Genomic DNA, 27,637 nt, shown 5'->3' with positions numbered 1-27,637 from the left:
CTATTCTGTGGTTCTATGATTACACTGAATGAAAGGATTAAAAACACATCACAGATTTAAGAGCACTGAATATTCCTAAAAACACAAATGTTACAGACTAATTCAGTGTTTCAATGCAAAACTAAATTTTGCTTTTCTGTTAGAGAATTTTACTGGTGCAAGACTTAGTGCCTACAATAATTGAAACAACCTACATAAATATGGCTCAGTTTACAGGATTGTGGATGTATGCACATCTTTCCAACCTACCACAGTAATATCAGGATTTTAACCAAACTGTTAAATACATCTAAATGTCCTCATTCTACAGTACTTTATTTCTTTTAAATATTAATTAACTCAGTTAATCCAAGTATTCCTCGTTTTTAGAGAAATTCTCACAGTACAAAACTAGGTCCCTTTGCCTTTGGGTAAAGATATGAGCAGAAGAGAAATTTCCCGGAAACTGTTTTTCAAACCTCATTAAAAAAAGTTTCTTTTCCAGGGAAAATAAAGTACTATAATTGGATGTTAATAAATGCTGCAGCAACAACATCTAAAGAAATATTCTAAGGAATATTTTCCTCTGCTTAAACTTCATTATAAACTAAATAAGAGAAATATCATCACAATGCTCATGCAAAAAAAATGGCTTGGAGAAAAGAAATGCCATGAATGCATAGGGCATACGTATGCCCTGAAGATATCTTTGTTCTTGTCTCTCTATAAATGATTGACAGGGTAAAAAATGAAGTAATTAACTTCTAGCTGACAGAAAACAGTAACATGGATCTGTAATGATGGCACCCATGAGTGGCATAGTGTCCTACTTATCTGCATTTTAAAGCAACAGCTGCTGGGTCTTTTGCAATGTCTGCAGAATTTTAAAGAGAAGCAAAATTAGAAACAACAGTACATCTTTACTATAAATGTCACAAGACTGATCCTCACAAGACAGAGATTGAACAGAATGTGTTGGACATATGTGAAATAATTATATTGGAGGGAAAAAAGCAGCTCTTATAACTCTTGACATCTATGTAAAAAATATCCTGACGTTTCTGAATCAACATAACACATGTATGGCTTCACTGTCTACCAAATTTCCTCCAGACCGAGACAGTTATCTTGAAGATCTTCTTGAATCAGGACACTGTAAAAGAAGTTAATTATAAAAGGGTGCAGATGCTTTATTGCTAGACTGCATTTACACAGCTAGACATATCTGCACCAGAGAGGGCTCAGTATTGACAATTAGTTTGCAACCTCAGTGCCCAAGGTTAATGCCCTCTTGCACATACCATCCCACGCAGCTTAGCACTGGGCTCAGGGCTGCTTTGAGCCTTTGTCACAACCTTTGGCCCTAAGGAATGATCAGTTGAGGACTGCAGTGTTCTTCAGAAAAGTGGCTGAAGTAACCGGTATAGAATATTGTAGCCTCAAAAACCACGTTGTGCAGCATGACAGCAGAATAGTGTTGCACGTCCTAAATAAATGGGATGAGGGTGTATGAGCATCTCCTAGAGCAAAAATATGTGAGATTGTGTCATACAAAGGGATCCACATTTAGCCTGTAAGAGAACCAGTTAGTTGGCTCCAAAAGAGGGATTGGGAGTGAGCGAGCAGTGCAGTGTGAGCAATCAAGGCTCTGGTCAAAGCGGCGTGAAAGATTATCTGGCTTCCATAGTCATACCCTAAGAATTGTGCTACAGAAACATATTTTTAGGATAAAGATCATCTTGTTGGTGAGGGAAAGCCATATCTAACATAGCATATTGCAGAAGGTGGAAGTCCTGTTTCGGAGTGAAATGAATTCATTCATGTGAATGTGGCTCACAAATTAACTACTTCTTTGCTAATCATTGATACTATCTTTGAAATGGACTCCTAATTTAAAGGCTTCTTGAGGAGAAAATGCCAGTTACAGCAATGTGAAATTCCAGGCTGACATGTGATTTATTTTAGCTATAGCTATGACTGGGGTTGTAATTGCCTTGGACTTTCTCGATGTTCACTTTTCAGAAAGCTTCAGATGACCCTTAAAATTAGGACCATATCTAATCTCTCCTCTTTCATAGTCACTTGAAGTACAGTAAGGCAAAAGGTATTGAATACAGTTTATGATAAAACTTACTGGACTGATAGGTTACTCAAAGCTGAAAGTAAGATTCAGACTGATCATTTTTATGCCTAAAATGAACATAGATGGATTTTAAACACCACAGCCCTACTGCAAAATTCAGTGTTTCTTCTCCCTTCATTGGACCAAGTATTTTAGACTAGATTTACCCTCACAAATTTGTGAGAAGCTGGATGTCTCTCTCTCTCACTTAAACATTTATGGAATTCACATTTAAGGCAGGGAAACATCCAGACAGACTGCATTTAACCCTATATTTAAATCTTACTGTACTTTACATACACCTAACATATACAAAAGTGAATGCAGAAAGACCACAACAGGAGAGATCATTCCCATTCAAAAACACAGGCATGATATTTACCTTTCTCTAGTAGTCTAGTGGTTAGACACTTACTTGAGTATGAGAAATTCAATATTTTGCCACACCATTGACTGAGGAAGTGGGAGATATAAACGCAGTTTCCTTAGCACACTGACAGGATACAAATCTGGAACTCTCTCATCTTCATAAAATGTCTTAACCACCACGTAGCCATTTTTGGAAAGGACATTTTTCACCTCTTCTCTTGCAAAAGCTCAGTGACTGAGGGGTCAGGATGGTAAAAGTTTGGGAGAAAGAAGTTGGTGGTGACCCCTAGGCTGGAGTCTGGGGAATGCAGCAGTGATGAGCTGTTCTGACTGTCATCAGTGATTCCAGGTTGGCTTTGACTGAAACAGCTATAATGCAGGGAAAAAGGATATGCTCTTGCCAGATTGTTTTGCGAAATGTGAGGAACATCACCATCACCACCATTTCTTCCTCTTACATTTTAAACAACACTGCTGCTCAATAAAGTGCCTATCCTCATTTGTGGAACTTTGGTCTCAAATTCCTGAGGAGTTGGTACCTAATACAGAGACTAAAGCCAGGCTTTCAGCAAGAGTGAGACTTCAGATATATTCCAGCATTTAGTTTTTTCCATAAACTAAATCCAGGGCAGCATGTTTGAACTCAGCCCATCCCTAAGGTGTTGCTGTGCTCTATAAGGGAGCTCCATTAGGAATGTATTTGGCCAAAGTCCCTGCTTAGCACAGCAAAACTGAATTCCTTACTCAACATCTCCATTTACCGTACACAGAATTTATGTAACTAAGGTAGGCACCTTGGATCACCCTCTATGGACCATTATGAGATGTTGGGATGCCAAAGCTGGGCTCCTGTAGCTCATAAAATGGCATGGAAGTTGAATGCACTTCTATCAGTTCTACAGGCAATCTTTGAGTCAGTTCTGCTCCCCACCTCTGCACCTTCACACTGATGGTTGCTTCTTCCTACAGCCACCTTGGAAAATGCTTTCAGCATTTTAGCAAAGTCAGTTCAAAGTTTCTCCTCCCACCAATCAGCAACATTTTTATACATACTGCCGAATTTTCTACTTGGACCAAGATTTCTCCTTGAGTGACACTGAAAACTATTCAGAATGGAAAGTGGTGCTTCAAGGTTTGACCCATTCTGTATTGATTTGAGGGAGAACAAGAGTGTGCCATGTTGCTGAATGGCAACATCAATTCCTTAAACACTGTGCAGTGAGATCAATGAAAATAAATCAATACTTCACTTAAAAATGGTGTCATGGAAAGAAGTCTCTTACTCTTTCCCTTAAGAGATAAAAAAGAGGTAAAGAACAGTATTTGTTGCACAAATAACACAATAAACCAAATTCTGGGAAAGGCCCAAAAAATGCATTATCCTCTTTCACAGACTGTCACCAAATGAGATTATCTCAAAGCTCACTTATTTTGCTCCCTGTCATTAAGAGGAGAAGCTCATCCCTGAGTTTTATGAAACAAAACCTAGAGGTGTACAAATAAAATGAGATTACCAAATAAAATGAGATTATCTCCTGCCCACAGAGCATAAGGACAGGGATGAGGATTTAAAATAAGGTAGGAGTGATGTGACAGCAATGACAAGATTTAATATTACAAAGGTCTGGGGGAGCCTGAAATAATCAGAACATTAAAACATGGGGACTATCACACAACCATGCCTTGCTGCAATTTAAGCATTTTATTTACAGTTAAGATGAATCTGGAAGAAATGCTGCTGAAACAGCATTATTTATATATTATATTAGGTGTAGAAAGTATGTTTTCAAGTAATTAAAATTAATCTGTTTCCTCATCCCACTGAATTAATTATGAGGGGTGAATTGTTGGAGAAGAGACACCAGAAGCAGAAGGCACTCGTGATGGTTTAATTATGCTTCAACTGATGTCTTATGAAACTTGAGAAACTGACCAGGTCACTGAATGGATGAAAATTTATTGTGATGCTCTTGTTATATCAAAATGAATTGTGATGCTATTCAACTCTGCAGAATTCTTATACCACTAAAATCCATCATTGATAAAGGTGCATTTTTTTCAGTTACCATTTATTTGCATTTTGATGCAATGACCTGAATGGAGTAATCTTTGAGGGAAGTGGAACCCCATTCTGTCTGAAATGCAGAAAGAACTGAATCCAAATGCACCTAGAAAAATTAATTAGGAATACACAGCTGGACTGCAAGAGTGGAAATGTATATCAAGGGATGGACTATTATTTCAAAACTCTGCTCTAGGGAACAAGTACTGAGCAGTGGCAACTCACTGATTTGCTTCCCACTCACCTCACACAAATAATAGATGTCTGTGACTACAATCACAGTGAACATCCTCTAGGTTTATGCATTTCAACCTGCATCCTAGAGAGTCAAAATCCAATCAGTACCCTTCACTCTGAGTTCCAGACAGACACAAAAGCATGGCTGTGAAGGCTTGAAAGATGTGAAACGTAACGATGTTGTGCCACTGAAGTAACAAAGAGTTGAAAAGTGTGACTGGTGAGGTCTTTGATAATGGTTTAGCTAGCAAACTGCCTGTAGTCCCATAAAGGACTAATGGAAATTTACCCAAGGTACCTACAGTATACTGTGGAGATGCATGTGGAGACCTGGAATCATCCAAATACAACATTCAAGAGATGAATGGAACAAGAACAGAACAGAGGGAAGTTAATAATTTCAGCTTACATGTATATTTCATGTATGTTAACCAATTAGAGCATAAAGAAAAGGCATGATGGAAACTATCTTGCAGGAGAGGGAAATGGAATCACTGTCCCTGGAAGAGTTTAACTACTGAGTAGATATGGTGCTCAGGGACATGGTTTAGTGGTGGACCTGGCAGTGCTGGTTTGATGGCTGGACAGAATGATCTTAGAGGTCTTTTCCAGCCTTCCTAATTCTGTGATTACTGTTTAAAGAACAGATAAAACATGAGTAAAGGAAAGATGCAGCTTGAACTTTTAAAAAAATTTGATCTACTGGGCAGATGCTACTGTATGATGTTTAATCACTGACACACCATGTTATTTGCAAAAAATGCAGTACACAGGGATGGATACAGGGACAGCTGCACAGCAGGAATTTAGAAACATTGCCCAAGCACGTAAGGGTTGGTTGTGGGAAAGGCAATGTTTTAAGCACCGTGGTCTAGTGAGAGGGGTCCCCCGCCCATGGCAGGGGCATTGGAACTAGATGGTCTTTGAGGTCCCTTCCAACCAAAACTTTTCTATGATTCTATTTGATTATTGTAATTTAAAGCTTCAAATGCAGCTTGATGGAAATGTTCTCCCTCCAAAAAAGCATGATGTAATTTGATAAGCCTTCAGGAAGTGTAAAGAACAGCCCTCTTCTACAGACCATGATTGCTCAGCAACCCAAAACTATAAACATCTAATTTTCTATTCTACCAAAGCAAATTTCCCATCAATCATCCATTAGGGAGGCCTATGTCAGGCAAAATATTGGCAGAGGAAACTCTAGCCTTGCTGGTGGATGACTGCTTTCATCAGGGAAAAATGCTGAGATATCAGAAAATAAATTCTAAAATCAGCTAATCATCTCAAATAAAGTTCAAATTATTCTTGCAATTGGAGATTATTAGATTATTCTGTATACACATTAAGAAAAAAAATAATTCACAAAAATACAGAATCTTTAAGACCCAGCCTACCATGATTATTTAAAAAGCATTTATATTTCATACAAGCACTTTTCCAGATCTAATTACACTTAATGACTTACGCTGGTACTTCATTCTTCCATGAACAGTCTCACAGCTGATTTTTTAAGATGTTCTTTACCCCATGTAGTCCTATTACCAGAGGTAAAGCACAACATGAAAAACATATCCAGTGTTTCACTCTAAGTGAATGTTTTGAGTATTGCAAAGTTTCTGGTATAAAGATCAGTCAGAGAGAATCTTATTGAAGTATTTGACCTAAGTGTCAGCAGGTCTACTTTCTATCAATACCCTAAGAGAGCATAAACGTTGTTTTCCTGAACCTCTCTTGTGGCTATAGTCTTTTTGGTATGTAATAAAGATACAAATAAAAGAAATATTCCCTTTTTGCTGACTGAAAAGACTAAGGCCCTGACTTAGAAAGCTACAGCTCTGCAGAGAAGTAACAGGACTGAAAACAATTTAGATTTTTTTTTTCTGTCCCTAAGCAGAAATGGACGGAAGGCCAGGTACATGTCATGCTTTCAAAGGAATGGATATAGTCATGTGTTTTCAATGGAGTCTTCCTCGTGAATTTTTGTTCCAGCACCTTCAAAATATGTATGGAGTCAGGGGGGGGAGAGAGGCTAGATCATCCTTTTCTTAAACTTGTTGGGGTTTTCTTGTTTATAACGCATCATCAGTACAACCAGACCCTAGGTCATATTGTCCTGAAACTGAAGAATTAGACATGCTCTTCTGATCCTGTTAGAAAAACTTCCATTTGGGCTGCAATAAAAAAAAAAACCCCAAAAAACAACCTTTTTTCACACATCGAATTCAGAAATTTATGATACAATTTGATGTCAGATTCTTCAGAGTTTTATGACTTAAATAGTCTGAGATGACATACTCAAGATCTGTTTATCTGCAATAACTGCAACTGGGTGTCCTACAATGAACAAACAGCCCACTACAGTACTCCAGCATCACCCGGTATCTCTCTTAACAACAGAACTGTGTATCTTTGAGTCCTAAATCAAGGTAGAATCTGAGCTGCTCAATTCCAGAATGATACCACTTATCTTCCTGGAGAAAGAAATCAGAGAAGATGGAAAATTCTTCATGTACTAATAACAGGCAGAGCTCTTCTAAACAGTAAATTGGACTAAAATTCTTGCTAGCACTAAGATTTTTGTCTGAGCTATGGCAGTTCATGACTCCTCAATTCACTCTACATTATCACTGTTTATATTCAATGTAGAAGGGGTTTACTGATTTTTTAGAAGAGACAATTATTATGGAATGTTTAATAAATAAAGTTAGAGAATTTCCCACATTTCATGGACCTGTCTATCTGCTCTTCCAAATGACAACAAAATTCCCTTTCAAACTGATGCCCCCAGTTGCTCTGGAGTATATGTAGAACTTAAGGCAAGTAGAAAAATTAATGTAAATTTTGTGTAACATGCTGGGGTAGGTAGTGCATTTCCATAGATGGAACACCAAAAGTACAATTGCAGCAGCTTAAAATTTTTCAAAAATTCCTTAAAAAGCAGCACTGAAATCTGAGTATAATTGATGTGTCCTTTCCTAAAAACTCAAATGCCTACAAAGTAGGGATTTTCCTTTCCTCATCTTAATGCAAATTAGGAGCTGCTGCACTGAAGAAAGGGAATTATAGCAACTAAGACATTTAGGGAAGGGAAACTTTAATCCTTCTGTTAGAAGGGAATATTTTCTTATGTCTGTCCAAGCCTGATGTTTTTAGGATGGCAAGACAGAGAAATTAAAACAAAAGTGGCTGAAAATCCTTCTATCATACAGGACTTTCATACTCTGTTGAGAGGAAAACAACCCCATTTTCTACAGGCTAAATTCAGCCATGATCCTTGCATTACGCTGGATAATTTTAAATTTATTGATTCATTCAATCTGCCTATTCTTTCATACATTCAAAGACAAAAACATCCTGTCTGTTGATTATTTCTTTTACATTTTTTTTTCTCCAGACTTCTTGCAGCCAAAGCTGTTGCAATCCTCATTAAAAGCAAAATTATGTGTTGAATTTTAACAACGTTTTCCAATTTTTTTGATATTCTTGAAGGAAACCCATAGGTAAGTCTAAATGAATGACTATCTGCTGGTGGTGCCTGCAAACAGACAAAGGCTGACAAATTGATCACTGAGGACATTTAAAATAAAACCCCATATTTCTAATTATGTTCTGTTTAAACATATTCTGAATTTCAGCATTGAGCAATAATACAAATTAGAGTAAATTAAAATACTGAAACCATCCATTAAAAGAAAATGATTGCATAAACACAAGTAGCTATAATAAAAGGTCATCCCTCTTGGCCTGTGGGAAAAGACAGCATATCATTCAGATATTCTGAGAAATTATCAGGCATTTGATGAATGAGGTCAGATTTACAGGACAGAATAGTTATTTACCACTTAACCAGTGAAACTCACCTGGCTTCCAGGTTTCATATCTGTTTTGCATGGGAGTCAATATTCTGTGGTTATTGCACCTGCAGGAGGCCATGTGGTGAGCTGCAAATTGAGCCATCACCTAGCAGTAATCGCTAGATTTGGCCAGATAGTAAGCCCAACACAGAAATTGATAAGAAGTGTCTCACCGTCCACTGCTACTAATTAATATTTTGCTTTTCTTACTGATGTTCTAATTTATTATTAAAGTATAAGTAGATGAAGAGATTGTCAAAGACTTATCAAGAAAATTTATGTCCAGTTCAGTTTTGCTGAAAGATCTGCTGAAGTTCATAAGGCTTTCAGGATGAGTCCATATGTAAATATCAATGATGAAAGAGGATTTCTAATTCTTACTCCTGGAACATCTCACGATTCTGGCTTGAAATCAGAATAAAGACTGATGACCCTTACTGCAGCCTAGTTAGGGTTTACTTAAGCTGACTGAAACCTGTGTAAATCAGATCTGAAGAAGCACCATGCACTGGAGTCATGCCGTAACTCCTAACTCTAGTAGAGGCTTTAGGAATCTACTTCTGACCTTGACAATGTTCCTGTAGCTCATCCTCTTTTCTGTAAAGAAGACCAGGTATGAAATCAGGACCAGACACCAGTGTCATAAACAATTTAATGGGATGAATTTGCTATTAAATTAGTAACAAGTGGATGCCATAAGAATGTGTCTGTAATGTTATGTCTGGATGAAACACTGGGCAGAATAACCCTGAGAACAAATCCACTTTCCAGGACATCTCTTGGGATGTTACATCCTCAGCTTCTCCCTGCAGCAGAGCCTTCTTGTCACGACAGCTCTCCATGGCAATGCTCTGCCAGCCAGTATAGAAAAAGAAAAATAACTTTCAATGCTTATACTGAAAGGGCAATTGCATTTGGAAGCTGCAAACCCCGTTAGAAACATTGCTTCTGCCTTGTTTCCTGCAGTGCTTCTGAAAATGGTTTTGATACTGTCTAGTCTCAATCTGTTTTCAAGATGGGTTCACAAAGATATCAGTTTCCTTGTCCATAAATACATGAAGAAACCACAGACATTCTTCAAATCTAAGATGTACTTTTACAAGAGTAGTTCCTGAAGTGTTCTCAGGAAAATGGAACATGACAGACAAAGTCTGACTGGCTGGGTACAGATGGCAACAGCAGAAAGGACTGAAATATGGCTTTGCATTTGAATCATCTGTAAGAAAGGGGCAAAATACTGCTTGATGGCCATTAGGCTGGGCTTTTATTTTGTCATTGATCACCTATGATCCTTTTCTCTCCAAATTGTCTTACAGTCTCTGCAGAAAGAAGTAATTACTACAGTGGGTATCTGCAGCCTTTACCTGGACTCTAAAATGTCTCAAGAACATCAAGAGGAAAAAGCCTGTCTGCAGAGATAGTGCTTTTTAAAAGAGAAAGATTACAGATCTTTCCAGCTCCCAGAGTGAAATAAATATTGATACTTTCTTGAAATGGGAAGGACAGGTATCATTAGCAGCACACTAAGGTAAAAACTATTCCAGCCTGACAAAACTAAAATCTAAGTGGTTAGAAATATAAGGTTATAAAAACCCCAAAGCTGCCTATGTTGTTAAGTAACTTTTTCTGCCCTAATTTTTTCCCCAAAGCTTTCAGCTGCTGCCCTCTATGCCAGGACCCTTTTAAACAACTGGAAGGAAGATGTAGGAGCAGAAATAGCAACATGCTATTGCCTTCTCTGTGAGCAGGGGTTTGTATAGAAGTATATATTATGCTGTGCTAAGTAGGTGTGTTGATAATTGCATCAGCCCAATATATTGGGTGAAGGAATGTGGTTGCCTTCATGGTCAATTAAAAAGCATAAGAAAGTGGGTGAATGTTTAATTATTATAATTCCTGTTTGGCAAGGAACATCTGGCAAACTCTTCACCAGATAACAGGAAGTCTGTTTATTTGCTACATTAGTAGATCAAGCAATTAGAGTAAGAAGCTTTAAGAGAAGAATGAGCCCCACAATCAGTCTTCACAAGAGAGGTGGAGTTGGAGACACGGCAGAATGCAGGTGTACACACAATTATATATAGACAGAGAGAGAGAAATGTCAATCTCTGAAATAATTTTTTACTCCATTTGTTCTGAACATTCAGAGGCACATTCACAGAGGATCAAACCCTGCTTTTCAAGACTGGTATACAAGAGGAACAGAGACAGGGTAAGCAATGCCAGACCTGCTGGGGCTGGCACACTGAGCTGGCACCCCTTGGACATCAGCTTTAAGTATCGACCAGCACCACACAAGCACCGCTTACAGCAGAACTAGCAAAGCAGCTGCATCTAAACCAGGGTTTACTCAACAGGATGTCAGTGAAGCCTGGGAGGACCTGATTAGCACTTTTTTTCCTGTTACAAGAGTGGGGTGGCAGGGAATGACTAAATGGAGTTCCTTAGGAGCCCCTTCTGAGCCCAGATTCAGGTAGGCAAATCCCCAGATCCTCCTAGGGTCACATTATTGCATATTTGCAGTAATTGAGCATTATTGCAGTAATTTCTATTTCTAATGAGAAGTAAAAGGGTCAGCAAAGACTACTGGTCCCACTTAGCCTCATCACTTAACTTGGCTGGGCTCCCTCCTCAGAGATGGACCTCCTTGCAGTGAAACTAAAGATCTTCCTCATTTGTTTTTACTGGAAGGAGCTTCGAATGCAAATTCCCACTACCCTTTTCAGCAGGGTTATGTCCTGTTTCACACTGCTCTCAGCTTTGTTTCAGCACAGCTCGTTTGGAGAGCCTGTTCTATAGTGGCTTTATAACTTTTCTGTATAAGATTTCAGAGAGAAAACTCTTCCATAGGGCCAAGCATCTTCTTTCTCTCACACTGGCCACTGTGCTGTGTGCAAATGCTCATATTTAGATCTCCAATTTTGAAAGTATTCACACAAGCTTTTATTTCAGTAGGATTTTGTCTCTGTGCTCATGGTCTAAGCTACTGTCTTGTACTTTTCCAGTTGAGAGCTGCACAAACTGACGGTGTCCTATTATAGCTGTTGACATGGAAACATTATAAGCAACTATTTGCTGGACAAGACTGCTATTTCACAGGGAACAGACACAGCTTAAATGCATGTTTTGCTGATTCACTTTCAGCCATTTTAAGCCACAGACAGTTTATCTTCCCTTTCACGTCCCCCACCCCTTCACCGATGGATCATGCTCAGAGTTTCTGCTTAGAAATGAGGCTGAAACTGTGTCTATCTTGGTTGTAAAAATTTCAAATAAATCCTATTCCCACATGAGACCAAGATCTTCATCTTCACCATCTTCTGGCTTGGATATAATTCTAGCTGACACTTTCTACTCTCCGAAGCAGAAAGCAGGCAGTCCCTCTAGGGAACAGAAAAGCACAATATATGTGCAATGAAAAGCTATTAAGGCAACTCCTAAAAAAAGAAAAAGGTGTGCTGCTTCTGTAGAGCAGACATCATGTCAAGCACATTATCTGTTCTGGGACATTACTTTAATAACTTATGAAACAGAACAATATGGAAAATGGTCACAAGTGTGTACTACTTATGCCTACTGAAGTTGCTAAAAGAAAAGCAGTTTCACACCAGGCATTAATAATGCTGCTCTGAGGACATGATTCCCTGTCTTGCCCAGTTATTTAAAATACATGAAGTTTTACTGAAAATACAAAGATAAGATGACTTAGGCAAGAATGGCTTTGATAAGGAGCTGCTTTATATTCTGTCTTCTATTCTAAACTTTTGGCAGAACGTGATATCTCCAATTCCTGTAGGCTGTGGTTGATTCACACAGGGCTCAGTCCTGCCAGGTGCTCAGAACTGTGTACAATAGCTCGTAATTTTGAACACAGAATAATCAATGATTTGCAAAGCCACAGCCACATAGAAGTAAATCTGCTTTTTGCCCCTTTTTGACACAGCTGGAGAAGCACCCATTGATAAAAGGCTTGCTGGGCTGTTGGTTCATGCTGCAGCTAACGAAGCATCGCGCCGCATCTCTGGGAGGGATCCCTGAACCCTTTACGCACCTGGCACCTAAGAGCAGCAGATATGGCAACCATGAAGATGTGAAGGAAAGAGCTGCTGTCAGATGCTGAGATGAGACTGTTTGACTGATGTGTTTACATGTTCAGTTTTCACTCCCCATTAACTGCTTCGTCTTTGTGAAATGTTATGAAGAATTGCAAACAAACATCATTTTTCCTTATCTGTTCATTAGTATCAACACTGCAAAAAAGTAGCAGATGAATAAGAAATGCAGTAACTGTTAGGAAAAACTGTAATAGCTTGTGAGTTGGCTAATAGTTTCAACTGACTATATATCAAATATATCAGTTTTCACAGTCCTAGCATATTGAGGAGACATATTGCTGTATTTACAGCATTACACTTTAGGGTGGTTTTTAGCACCAGACTGCCATCAAACTTTAAACCTGAAGGTCTTTGAATTGTGAGTAGTCCAAGATTAATAATTCTCACATGCATCTCTCAGCTGACAGTGGCATCAGCATTGTGATTCCTAGGACACTTCAGTTAAGGACCTGCGAAAATTTCACAGGCATAATATAAAGAAGTGAAATTCTCACAGTTCCCACCGACAGTGAGAGGCCACTTTTGAAAAAAATCCCAACAAAACAGTTCCCCTCCAGATATTGCCTGTTCTTCCATTTTCAGTCAAAATTTTTAATTTCTCATTTGCTCTGTTCTTAGCAGTAGAACGATGAACATGGTAATTTTTGCAAATGCCTCTAAGCATATGAACAGGTTGAATTTTGTAAAGAAAATACTAGATTTGCTTTGTCAAAGACAAGAGCTGGTTTCATCTTCCTTTTCCATTTTACAGATAATCACATGTTCTCCAAGCCAGATGCTTTTGCTCTAAACATGAAATTCAATGCAATAAATCAAAACTACTGGATTTACTTCCCATTGTATTAGGTGATTCTTGTATTCCAGCACATCCCTCATCCTCCTCAGTTCCTCAGTGTTTCTGACAACTAATGAAGACCTGAGTGATACGGTTCATCTCTTGAATGTCCCCCTGGAGAACAGGTCTCTAAAGCACGCAGAGTGACCCTCCTTGCTTTGAAAAATAAAGATAAATAAAAATAAAAATAAATAAATAAAAATAAAGATTTACACTATTTCCTTGGTTCTGAATCTGAGCAGTTCTCACTGAAGCCAGGGAGAATATTTGTGCCAGGAGGATGTAGAAAAGATTCTTATTTTCAGAGAAAGAACCATTAAAATGTAGTAATTGAATATTCAGAAAATCTGACCTAACCAGGACATGTGAAATGAGTGATATTCCAACATTTCTGGTCTGAAAAGGAATTTCAAGTCCAATAAGTTGTTTCATAAATTTAGCATTTGGGTGTACTATTTCTAAACTAATATGCCTTATGCCATTTAGGACACATTTTCTGAATGCGTGTTTCCATTCTGTGCTACAATTCAGACCATTTAATTGCCCAGGAATCTGAGGTAAGTGAAAAAACTGTATTAAAATTCTATTTTCCTCCACTTACTGTTCAGTAAAGGGAATTCCAATAGTTCTACCATGCCATTAAATACAGGCATGGTTATGTAAGGTATAACTATTTCCTCATTAATAGAAAAAAAATAATGTCTAAGTGCCAAGCTCACCACATTAGCTCTCCAGAAATCTGTGTTGACCTACAGTGCTGCAAAACCTAAAAGAAATTGCAATTTGGATCCACCCAGATGCTGGAGTCATAAACTCATCCAGCTTGATGACCATGTAATGAGTGTATGTGGACCCTCAGAAGTGCTAACTAAAGTGACAAATGAATTCAGAGGGAATCCTGGGGAATAAGAATATAGGCAAAAAACCATCCCAATTAAACAAGACTGTCAGTGTTTCCAAGCTGTATTGCAGAAGAATGCACAGACAAGAGTCAGAAGGCTGATGTTATAGCTCCTAGATATGTATATGAGCACTTGTGTGTGAGAGAGGGCAAAAGAGAAAGATTTTCAGAGTGTGTGGGATTCAGGTCACACAACTTGAATTGTCTCTAATATTGATGTTTACATCTCAGCTAATCACCTGAGGCTCCTTCCACTCAACTGTGAGAAAGAGACATTTTTAGGGCATGATTCGCCTGAGCAATTTTAGATGTCTACTTCTGGATGACATGAACTGTACTCTGAAAGTGGCAAGTGCACTCCACTGACTCGAGAGCAATATCAGGCAACTCACTTAAGTGAAGATTTTTGCAATGTGTATGTAGATATAGCATGTAATTAACACTAACGTATCTATTTGGATTTTCTTTATATATATACACACATACATCTTGCAAAAACATATTCTCTCTTCTTGCAATGAGTATTTAATCATGGCCATTTCATACCTCTCTCTGGTTTCCTCAGTACCTCCTTCTCAAAACCCCAGTACAATCATCTCTTCTTCCAGACCTAGACACTAGAGCTTTCCATCACCCAGTCTGATCTTATCATCACTACCATGATGTCTCCAAGAATTGCATTTCTCAGGTGGATTTCAGACAGCATTGCAACCGGCTGTGCAGATTCCCAGGAGAATTCTGCCCATGGAGCCTTTGACCTGATGCTCACTTGCCTGTGGGGGTTCACTGCCTCAAAGAAGACAGGGAGACTGAAGGAGGTTGTAACAGACATTGCATAAAACAAGCCCTGGATATCAGACTCAATCTCCACAAACTGCCTCAAATGAATTTCAATTGTAGCTCCGAAAACTTCAAAACTGAGAATTTCTGTGATCTGTTGAAAATCAAAGTCACTCTAGTGAAAGATGTCCCTGCCCATGGCAGAGGTTTGAAACCAGATGATCTTTAAGGTCTCTTCTAACCCAAACCATCCATGGTTCTATGATATGGCAACATACTAATTTCCAAGTTCAGGAACTTTGTGTAAAGGTGTCTAATACCTAATGGAGAATCCATTGTGCTGGGAACGAGAGTAAACCACCCAAAGTACCTCGGCTTTGACTTCCCTTTTACTGAGCTAAGTTCTGATGGCAAATCTCCAGATTCTTCCTCATGGTTCAAGAAGAAATGGACCAGAACACACACATTTTTAACACATAATACTATGTGTTTGTATGGCCCATATCTATCACAACTATGAAATGCTTAGCAATAATTCCAGTTAGAAGAAGCCAAAAATGTGGTGAACTAAGAGGCACCTCTTTGCACTGTGCAAATTTTTATAAATAGTGCACCATGGACTGGAAACAAAAAGGTTGATCGTAAGTGTCTTCATCTTATTGGGAAGAGCCCTTGGCCCCACTTCCCATTATAGGGTTCTTCCCTGCACAGTGGAGAGGCAGCTGCAGAACCACTTCTTCTGACATTGCAGTTGGATCCAGTCCTGTCCCAGACTTGACTTCTGTCCCCACCTTTACCGCCAACTGTACCATTCACTTTGTACTGATGTACTTGAAAGTAGTGCTGAAGCTGAAACTTCTCATTCAGCATTTCAGTAAGCCAAACCAGTTCCTTCATATATGGCAACAAGGAGCCCTGATAAGGTGAAATCATGTTTGGTCACTGACAGCACTGAACAGACTTTAAACAGAGATGTGGCAGTGAAAGGGTTAGGGGGTGTGAAGCTTTGAGTTATTTCTGCAGAGCAATACACCTCCATGGTGCCTGGTTGTGGCTTTAGACAACTGGAATTTTAAAATAGAAACATTATTTCAGAAGTTGTCTTGTTTGAATAAAGCTTAAATGGTGCAGTGACTGTTTCTTCTAAGCCTATCTCACTACTTTTCATCTGTAAACCAAACCAGACTCTAAGACGGCACTTCTGGATGCCAGATAATTCCTGAAAACCTTTTCTTTGCACGTATAGTAGCAATTACCGAAGCTTGTACTTTTATCCTCAGAAATCTAACACAAGTACTTGAAGCTCAGGAATAATCCAGTAAAACAACAAGAAAACTGCTTAAGATCTGAGTTTCCTCCAAAGCTTGGAAGTTAAAGTTTCAGTGACTGCTCCAATTCACCAAGCTTTTTAAGGACTTTACTTCTCTGATGCTTAACTCTTCAAAATGTTCCATAACCAGGAGTAGCTACAGAAACCATATGTAACCTAAAAAATTGGCTAATGATAGGGACCTAGAAGGATAAAGCAAAGCATGTATTTATTTCAAGACAAACAAATATATAATCCTATGAGAGCAGATTTTGAAACAAGCTAAAAAGACAAAAAGGGAAGACGTGAATTTGCATAAGACCCTGCTATGCATGTATATAGCACAGCATTTAGCTGGTGATGGGTTTGTTTACTCTCCTTGTTGATCATGAGTTGATGACTGAATTCCAATGACTTAAAAATGATAATAGCAGACTTGTTTTTTAGTCTGTCATTGCAGTTAGTGAATTCATATTAAATTCATTCACTTTCACCACCAAAAAAGCATGAATAATAACATTTCCTATGTTTCCTATCTATTCTCTCACTTTCTGTATTTCTTTCTGTATTTCTTTTCCTTAACAGATCTAGTGGCAAAGACGTTGAGGGCTCCCAAAAGGACTGCTCCATTCTCCCCTGGAGTCTCTTACTTTGCCTTTAATGTTGTGGACTCTGATAATGTCCACACAGAGATACACAGTCTGTGATACAAAAGCAACAGGTAGTACTGAAAAAAAGAATTCAGGAAATTCATGGGAAATATTCCAGGAGACATGAGAGAGACAGACTGGGATAAAGAAAGAAAAAAAAAATACAAATCTGAAACACCAGAGTACGCAGAGATAAAAGATCACATCAAAGAGCTACACAATTTCCCTGAACAAATAGTTCTTGATCTCTTTCCTGTGTTGTTTATGCTCCTGAAGTGAGATTACTAATTGCTTTCAGCCACCTACTTATGGACCTCTACTCAACCCTTTAACCCCATATTACATTTTGCCTCACTTAATTTAATATAGTTTCTTTCAATATCTCAATGCTATACTTTTTTAGTAGGGGCTGGATGGGGAAATCACAGACTGTAAGGAAAGAAGAAAACACTGCATCCAGTGAACCCCATATCCACTGGCATAACTGTAGCTTTACATTTTCTCACTCTCTTTTGTTGGCTTTTCTATGAGCAGGTAATGACACTTATTTTCAATTATTACAGCCTACCGAGATCTTAATTCATTTCCTTGTGTTACCTAAATTATAGTGATTTGCTTCAATTCAGCTTTCTGGTTAAAAAATAACCATCCTTGCTGTACTCAGTGAAGGACACCAAAATCACTACATCCCAAAGAAAGGAAAACAGCAAACTTGAATCATAAACTTGGCATTACAGCTAGAGATTTACAACAACATATGGTCATTTGCCTCTAGCTCTCTGGCACATGCTGACTAAAATAATCCATTGAAACAGAAATGTCCTGAGTTGTAAGAATAGAAACCAAATGCTAGATCCTAGTTATTTACATGGGCCCCCTCTGTAAAGAGGATCCATAAAGAGAAAATTTTCATCTCTGAAAACAAGTACATTTCTGAGCCCAGATTTATTTTTCCTTAGTGCCTAACAGAGACATAAGCTACCTTGGTAATTAGTATATGTGAATTGAACTGACAGTGACAGCCACAAGGCTGCAGGTGCTACTGCACTACAAAAATGTTATGGTGATATGTGGGATACAGAGCCTCTCAAGCAGGCTGCTCAGACACGGACACAGCCAGCCTGTGTGGGTTTTGAGAGAAAAAAATAAACACTAACAAAAGTGACTGAGGCTTTTGTGGTTTTCTGCTTCAGAGGTTTGGGGCATTTGTTGGAACAACTGGGGAATAAAAGAACAGGTTTTGCATTTGTAGTTTGGGAAGTGCCATTTAGATAAGCAGCTAAGACATCAAAGGCTCCTGCAGTGAAGCACCAGGGCATAGCAGCTTACTGAGGCAGACCACAGCCAGAATTCATGAAGCAGCAGAAAACCAGGCTCATCAGTGCACACGAGTGCTGCTAGTCCAGATGTAGCACAGATATCTCAGCGTGGCTCAGAGTGCAGGTTAATAAGCCTCAGTTCTCAGCAGAGCTTACCAGGTCAATGTTCATACAGTGCGGATCAAGCTTTGTTGCAGTTCAAACTCCAGTAAGGTGTTCAGAACCCTGGTGTTAGCCCTTTATGTGCACATCTCAATATGCAGTTGCTGGATTGGGCTTCTCACACCATTACTGCCTACATTTTGCATTCCTAGCTAATCTCGAGAAAGGAAGCTTGGATCTATCCATCCTTACACACACACACACACAATTGTAGCTTCTCATAAAATGCAAATTCAGGGAGCTGACCAAAGCTCTTGACAACAAAGTCACTCTGTTTGGTCTGGAAAAAAACCTACTTCAGGTCAGAGACGGTTAGAGATGCATCAAAAACCTCAACACTTCTAATCTGACCTTGCCCAACAGCAACATCACTGGTAAGAGTGATCCATGTCCCTTCAGTCATTGCTTTCTGACAGCAGTACCAACTAGCACTTCATGTGGTTGTTGCCCATTAGAACAAGACCCTTCATGCTAACATTTAAGTTTTCCCTTCCTTCTCTGCTACCTTACTCCTTCACGCTGAGAGCATAATGACAAAATGTAGAATTTAGCCTTAATTGGATCTCTGCAATGTTATCACCTGAATTAGCTCCCCTGTGAATAATTATCACTGCCTAGAGGCTGACAAATTGCTTCCCTCTACTTCATGACTGTCAGGAATTTCAAATTATATGCTGAGCATGGGGAGGATAGAGGGGACAAAGGGGAGAATGAAAATGAAAGTCTAGAGAAGCATAATTATTAAGATCATTAAAAGACTTGACAGAGTCTCATAGTCCCCATGAGTCCCAAAAGGGGAGAGTGACAGCAAAATTTTGCTGGGGCAATTGGGCAACACCCAGTCTGCCAACAGGCTCGTACAGTCAAAGTGAAATTACAACCACTGCTGCCAGTAAGTTACAAAGGTAATTCCTTTGTTATTCACTACCCCATTTAAGCTATGGACAGCAGCTTAATATCCCGAGTTTAACATCTCGTGTGCACATTTGATCTTGCTAGGTGGATGGCAAATTCTTTGCAGCATAGACTGATAGAAAGGTAAACATATGTGAGGGGATAGTAGCAGATTGCCATGCACTTAGAATAGCATACAAGAGTTTGTGTTTTGCAAGAAAAAGGTTTTGGCAAAGAGGTGCTCCCCCTGAGAACACCCATTCCATGTCTGGGCAAAACCTCAGACAGAAACAACTGGTATCATTACTCCACAGTATCCATCTCAGATATTGACTGAGCTAAGGAATGTTGATCGCACAAACCCAAATTCCTATAAAAGTGTAATGCTCTTTGCACATTACTTGAAGTGGTCAAATAGGGCATATAGGGCTTTTATCCAATTTTCTTATTAATGATGTTGTGCTTGTAAGATGGATGCATTTCTCAGTTCATTTCAAGGCAGCTCCTCAGACTTCTTTCCCACCTTGCCAAACCAACAGCACACATCAGGCATAGACAAAGTAGCTGCTGACATATTCCCAAGAGAAGGCTCTTCCTGCTTACCTGACATACAGTGACCTCTTCTGATTAGTCCTCAGGGAGCCAGACCCAGAACTCATGCTGTGATTCATCATCTGCTCACGCAGGTCATGGATTTTTGCCTCAAATCGAGCGTACTCTAAGGAGATAAGAAAACCCCAGAGAATAAAGATATTTTAGTGTTCTTGACCTATATAATCATTAGGGCTGCTAAATGCAAATTAACAATAAATTAATGAGTGTGAGGCATGCCTCGAAAATTGAAGTCTAATAGAACCTTGAATTAATGTATTGTCTTAGGTAAATATATGCCCTTTTTATTGTGGTACCTGAACATTTCAACACTGGCTAGGTGAGGAATCAGCTATCTAGACCCACGGTCCTGCAGTTTCAGGAAAGGAAAAGAGGTTTAAAATGTGTTAATCAATATCTTCCAGTCTGTGGAAAGGATGTTGAAAGGAGTCTTCCACTGTATCTTTCCTCCTTCCAAACAATGTGATACCTTGTTAGGGTCAGTGGGACAGAGCACTGAAGTTATTAACAAGTCAAGCAATTACTGTAAAATCCCACCCAAATGAAGGAGATATTTCCATGTCCAACTATTCCCAGCGCAGTCAGGAAATTACTGTATGAGCAATCAGCCACCTTTTTTACACTGCCCACTGAGGCTTGGGTTCTGTTTCTTTTAAATAGGTGGAGCCATATCTCGGTCTTAGGGTGGGTGATCCCACAAACTCCAAATCTAAGCTGCATAACAATGGCACAGAACTGCTCCCCCCCACAACTTGTTCACCCCCATACTTCTACTGGTGGCTCTGCAAAATGTTGTGACCTGCTGCCCAGCAACATGGGATCAGCTAGAACTATATCATTTGGTGAGACTCCTCTCTGACAGGACACAGCCTCATCAATGCTCCCTCCAGTTGCTCATCGTGTGACCCAATGGGCTGAGCTTTGGTTTGCAAGAAGAAAGGTTAAGGTTCTGGAGATAAGCTCTAATTCCTTGAAACTGAGAACCTCCAGCAGCACAGAGAGCCACAATTCAACCTAAACCCGGGAAATCTACTGATGTAAGCTATAAGACTAAGCTGAGGGGGTGTACAAAATACATTTCAGTGAGTCAGTGACACTTTAAAGAGTAAGATATTGCAGACTGATGCCAGCAAAGAGAAGATGATGTTCCCTGCACCTCAACGTTTTATTTCACTGATGCCTTCAAAAGAAGGTCCCTTTCCCCACAGCAAGGCTAAAGCAGAAATGAAACCAGCACACAAGGTTTCCTCCCTCAAAGGATAGAGGTACACTCCACCAGATCCCACCACCTCCCAGCTTAAGCAAAAAAATCTTTACAGTGCATTTATAACCCATAGGTCCGCATCTTGCTTGTTGCTATCTGAGCTATGTGAAAATGCTGTAAGACAGCAACATTCGCATTTTTCTCCTAGAAGAACTCAGCATTATTTTTGTTTGATCATTTGCTGTTCCTACTGGCTCACATCCCAGAATGTCTAGATGCTTTGCAACGACTAATGCATTTTACTACGTGCACTCTACATTTTCATTGGATAATAACACCTGACCTTTCCAAGATCCCACATTTTGCATAGACACCGGCCACCTTCAAGCTGGCTTAGCAGAATGGTTTGATTTGGTGTTTTGTGCTTGGGTTTTTTCCCCTCCTTCTCTCTTGACACATTTTGTCTCCCTTTCCACTGAGCTTCCTTGGCATTACCTACTCAGTCTGTTAAGTGACAGTGGCTACTTTGCTCATCAGTTGGGAACCACTGCTGTGGTATAGGACTCTTCAGTCTTCCCACATACCTATGACTTCACTGACTGCAACCGAAATTCTGTATGTCAGGAGAAGAGAAACTCCTACATGCAGACTGTATTTTAGGTTTATTCTGTAGCTTGTTTCTTGCTCATTTCTTTCACCTAGAGTATATCTTTAAACTTCTTAGAGATTTAAAAGCACAAATTCTCAGTGAAACTAAGGCTCCTACAAACTCATGTTTTTTTTTTTAAAGTGGAGTTTAGTGTTTATCCCAGTGTAGGATTAAAGTTCGCTCTATGTGAGTCATATTTGTTCTAATCTTCTGCTTTAGAATTTATTTAGTAAATAATCATCCTCTGAGCAAAGCTTTGTTTAGATTATATTTCATTAAAAAAAATCTAACATTTCTTCTTGGAAAATAGGAAAGGTGATCTTAAGAACCAAACCTTGCATTTCTCTTCCTCATACAGCATCAGTCCTACACAAATAGGCAAAAAATTACAGTTGTAGGGCTTGTCACTAGCTCTCTTTCATTTATGATGGATATGCTGAAGAAGACAGTAAACATATAGTTTAATACAGCTTCTTTAATGTTTTACATCTGGGCAACACCAAGGATATGAATGATCTACAGAAGAGCAACTTTCCCTTTAATAAGCATCCCCATCCCAGGCTGACTCTGTATGTAAGGCGTGGGAGTAACTCCCAGATTTAGACACCAATCTGGAGAGTGAGAAGAGAGGACTGAAAATCTGATTTTCTCTAGCACAGCATCCAGCTATTTGCAACTTGAACATCAGATACTCAAATGCCTACAGCTTGGTCAGATGATGATATTATTGCTTGTATTCTGACTTTAGAGAACACTTGTAATTTAACCAGTTTTAACTGTCTGTAAACTTATTCTGAGTTCAAGAATCTCTCTGGGAGATCTCTTGAAACCACAAGACATATTAAAAAATGTCTAATAAGTGTGTGACGGAAGCTCAAGGTTCAAGGTCCTCCTCCCTGCTTGATACCAAAAATTACTGAAGTACTAATGATAGTCTGTTACTTTGTTTATTGAGATGTCTTTAGCTATGGATTTAAATACATAGATAATTTGAAAAAAACCCCAATTGTATGGGACTATATTTTCAGACTGTACCTTCTACACATTTTTTTGGTAAAAAATACTGAAACGTACACTCGTCCCTTCCTCCTGGCAAATGCCTGGGCCAAAAATTGCACGACCATCAATGCAGGCAGTATTTAGCTCAGATCGGTTTCTTTAATCTCAGTCCTCCCAGTTCTCCTACCGATTCCTAGATACTACAGTGACAGATGCATTTGAAATGTGAACAGAAAAAGAAACAGTGATGCTCTGCCATCTGAACTGCTGTGGTAGTTCTGCCTACTGGGAAAGAGTCCTTTTTTCTTAACACTTCTTTGTACGTTGGGTCATTCCAGGCGAGCTGTCTCCTAATAGCTTTGCATTTGTTAGGTGTGAAAAAGGACAGCCCCAAAGTCCAGAAAAGCACTTCATGCTTCCTTCAAATTCAGCACTGAATCTAAATACCACACTTCCAAAGCTCCTACACAATTAAAAGGACACTGAGATTGTGACATACTAATGAAAAATACAGTCAAAGCCAAATCACCAATTTCATGCCCTTTGAAGAAAGGAGAACAAAGAACATGTTGCTACTGGAAATGCTTCATTAGCAAAACTTCCCAAATTTGACTTACTACAATCCATCTGCAAAGTTCCTACCTGTTGCCTGATTTAATAATGATTTAACAACTCTGGCAGCTTAAGAAACTGATAAAGCTACACATTAGCTAGAAAGGCAAATGGGTGAGCAAACTGTAACCTATATTATTTCTGGGGTCAGAACTGATGATACAATGGTTTGTGCTAGCTCTGGGATTCTTGCTATAAAAAACAGGGGAAATGGGGCAGAGGGAGGTGTTTGCTCATACACCAGTTTAGAGTTGGCCCAGGGCTCATGGCAGTGTAGGCAGACCTGAATTTGGCTGTCCCAAAGACACAGATAGGAGAGGTGCCCCTGGACTGGTGGAGCTGGTGGCACTGAATGTGGGAGAGGAGATTGCTGCTGTGAGGAGTGCCACAGCTACAGGGAGAGCAAGACCAGCTTTCAGGGCTCTGGCAATGCTGCCACAGGCAAATCCTCATTTTGCCAAGAGTCTGTTTTCTAATGTTGGCTCCACTCAGCTCTCTGGTCAGTGAGGAGACAGAGAAGGGTCAGCTTGAATGGACACAATGTGAAGTGCCCCCAAGCCAACCAAGGCCAAACCAGCACATTAATCAAATAAAGACACCAGTTTGAATAAGTAATGTTTGCCAGCTTCATACAGGCAAATAAACAGAGTGAATAAATGGACAGAGAGCTGGTGATTTTCTTTCAGACTCATTCCAACACCTTGCCAATTGCTGTATCTGGGACTCATATGTATTCTAACCTTCAAATATTGATGCAATCCTTTCCTTTCCAAAGCACTTGGACATGTTGAAAGGACTGGATAGATCTTTGGGAGTAAACTTCAAACACCTTGAAGCTTCTCCTTAGCTCACATACTGAGAAATCAAAGCAAGGCAAATGGCCAGCCCTGTTAAAAAAACATCTAAAACCTCAAATCCAAAGAGCGATATACTTCATGCTTAGCTGGCCAAAATCAAAAAATTGTGATCTACAAAATCTTGACTAATCTACTTTGGTATCTCAGGAGATGCAGATACCAAAGTTTTCGCTGCTGAAGTGATTTAGATACCTAAAGTTCTGCCAAGTCATCTACCCATTGTGCAACTGGGAACCTACATGGTGGGAAGGAATTGTTTTAACACACAGACACCCCTCCCTTTTGAGCTTCTTACTGACTCTCTTTGGTGGTCCATGGTCAGACTTGGTATGTGAACTTTTGTGAGTCTGATTACTTAACACTTAAGTCTCTCCAAATATCTTGAGCTGATGAGATCTGTGATGGACAGTTTGGGATGAGTTTTGCTGTGATGTCCTTTGGACACGGAGCAAGAACTTCTCCTATTAATATAAGCAGTACATTGAAATTTTAGTTTAAAAAATTTCAACGTGAGTTCATAAACAGCCTAAAAGACTAAGGATACAAAAAACACTTGAGAAAACAATAAAGCTCCTGGAAGTCATAGATACTTTGGGGAGCCAAAAAATGAGTGCAAGAAAGTAAACATCAAAATCAAATAATTTCTGAATATAAAAATAGCAAAGATGGAGATATTATATCTGATGGCTTGATGTTACTTTTTGGTCATAGAAATAAAAAATAGCTATGTTAAATGAATAAATATTCTGCAGCTTTTCTATGAGAAAAAGTTGCAGAATTTTACAATGCTATGCCACTGTTATTTTTCACTTTTATGTTTATAACAAATATTGTAGTATTGATTGAATTTAGAGAACATGATAACCAAAAAGAGCCCTGATCCTACAAGTAAAGCACAGTTCAGAAACTGAAATGCTGACATATAATAGAATAGTGAAAATAACAGTTAAGCAGCCTAGTCCATGTCTTTACCACTTGAACACTCTTAGTGCTGGCCCCTTTAGAGAGATAGCAATGCTTTCTGCAAGCTGGTAGCAGAATTTTCTTTTCTGTGTAAGTCAGAATAATAATCACTGTTTGCTTCTAGATGGTAAGAGATTTACTAAAAAATAGAAATTTGAAAATGGAAAGTAAAACTTGAATTGTCCAATTTTAACAAACTACATAATTAAAAAAAAAATCCCAAACCACAAAACAAAAACATACCAGGAAGGCATTAATTAGAGAACTTCATCATCTCAAAAAAGGTATGTTGAATAGCTCTAGCAACTGTAATAAAGGAAGAGCTGCCAGATCAGTTTCTCTACCAATATCAATTTGGCATAATTTCAGTGGATTCAGGCCAGTTTAAACCCTCTGTTCTATTTATGGGAACACAAACTGTATGCTTCTATGGTAAGTCAGGAACTTACTGCCTTGGACATCTGAGGCAGCGATGTGCATAACACTATGATTATGATACTATTATTTATGCTATATATGTAAGTATTTTTTTTTCCTTTGCCTCCTCTTAGTAAGTGTCTTGGCTTAATACTGTAAAATTTAAAAAAAGAGAACACATTTATTCCTAGAGTGAGTATTATTCCATTTCTGCCCTTTGCCCACAGTGTTGAATAGTCAACAATTGTTTCATACTTGGAGGTGAGAGGAAGATGAGCAGACCAGCATCAGGACTTCTGAGTAGTGGGTCTGGTTCTGCTTTTCCACAGATTTACAGTGTGAATTTGTGTGAGTCAGAGCGAGTAACTCTCATCATACTATGACAGGCATGGCAGAGATATGACTCTCTGTCTTTGGCTATGCCTGCCAGCATCCCACAACCCTGGAAGCTTTTGAAACTACTGTAATACACATGGAAACTGAGTGTGCAAAAAGACACAAACTGATAATACCAGTGTTTTATGTCTATGGATTATTTTTTTTTAATACTTGAGTAATTTTTTTTGGCTGAAAGCATCCTTTTTAGGTGGTTAGGGGTTCAATTCTATAGCTGCCTGATGTTGCAAGCATTCACATAGCAGGTTAATGATGGTGAAAAATCATTGTGGCAATCTGCAGAAATTTGATAAGAAACAAATAAGCAAGTGATGGTTAGGTACAGTTCACTGTACCTTTCATTCTTTTATCTGCCTCTGCCATGTGTGACGTTGCCCACTGGCAGGGACACAGCTCTGTACTAGGCTGGCTTTGGATTTTATCTTTTACAGTAGATGCTATGCTTTTATTAAGTAAAAAAAAAACCCCAGTTAGATCTACTATCAGCTAAATTCATGACTCAACAGGAAAAAAATGCACACAGTTTTGATGCAGCACTGGCCTTATTGAGAAAGTGCTGCTCAAAAAGCCTTGCTCCATTCATGGTGCACTGAGTAACAGAAGAAGTGATGCTGTTATTTCTTATCAGTCATACAGTTCCCTTGAGCTCACTCAAAGGAAATTAAAAACACAGATTTCAATACTGGGGAAGGGAAGACACATTTACATTTTATTAGGCTTTATTACTTGGACTATGTCTACCTGTTTTTATTGAAATATTTTCTATAACCCTTTTCAGGAACCTTTCAAAATTAATGAAACAGGCATGTTTACTGATTTTACTGATTGCTTTGCCCTTTAAAACTTCAGCACAGCAGGGCTATTAATGTCTTCATTCTTTGATATTAGTTGGTTGTCTTCCTTTACCAACATACAGATTTCAGCCTGTCTTCTAATTAAAAATTCACCCTATATGTTGGATCTGCGGCTGGATTCATTGCCTTAATATCTCCACTAAATTTATTTTCTTTTGCTTTATTAGTGGATATAATGCTTTCTCCATGTGTTGCACTGTTAGATACAGTACTCATTTTGTGTTAGTTGTGAACAGAAATACCCCATAAAACATATCTTCCTTCCATGATACCTTCAGGAGACTAATAACATGTTCTACTTCTAGTCACAGGGGATATAATTCCAAGTCAAAGCTTGGGATTTGGAAGCTTGGAATGCTAAAATAAATAGTAGTGAACAACAAGGACTATGTATCCAATTCAGGTGTTATTCTACCTACTCCCTTAAAGCCTATTCTTGGTTCAGGAAGTGTAACCTTGGACCTTCTTGGATGGAAATTTCTGCAA

General features: G+C 38.9%; 1 protein-coding gene across 9 annotated transcripts in view; it reads right to left on the bottom strand.

Moving 5' to 3' along the window:
- Nucleotides 1-27,637, bottom strand: part of DLG2 (discs large MAGUK scaffold protein 2) — a 993,549-nt gene that overhangs the window by 69,930 nt on the left and 895,982 nt on the right. For all 9 annotated transcript variants that reach the window (XM_066175626.1, XM_066175625.1, XM_066175627.1 and 6 more), the window contains one exon: nucleotides 20,192-20,306. In XM_066175626.1, the coding sequence (XP_066031723.1) occupies nucleotides 20,192-20,306 (115 nt within the window). The remainder of the gene's footprint in view (nucleotides 1-20,191; nucleotides 20,307-27,637) is intronic.

The sequence above is a fragment of the Chamaea fasciata genome, unplaced genomic scaffold (assembly GCF_029207755.1).
Source record: "Chamaea fasciata isolate MVZ Bird 193981 ecotype frontalis unplaced genomic scaffold, bChaFas1.0.hap1 SCAF_2, whole genome shotgun sequence".
Lineage (NCBI taxonomy): Eukaryota > Metazoa > Chordata > Aves > Passeriformes > Sylviidae > Chamaea > Chamaea fasciata.
This window is presented reverse-complemented; position numbering and strand designations above follow the sequence as displayed.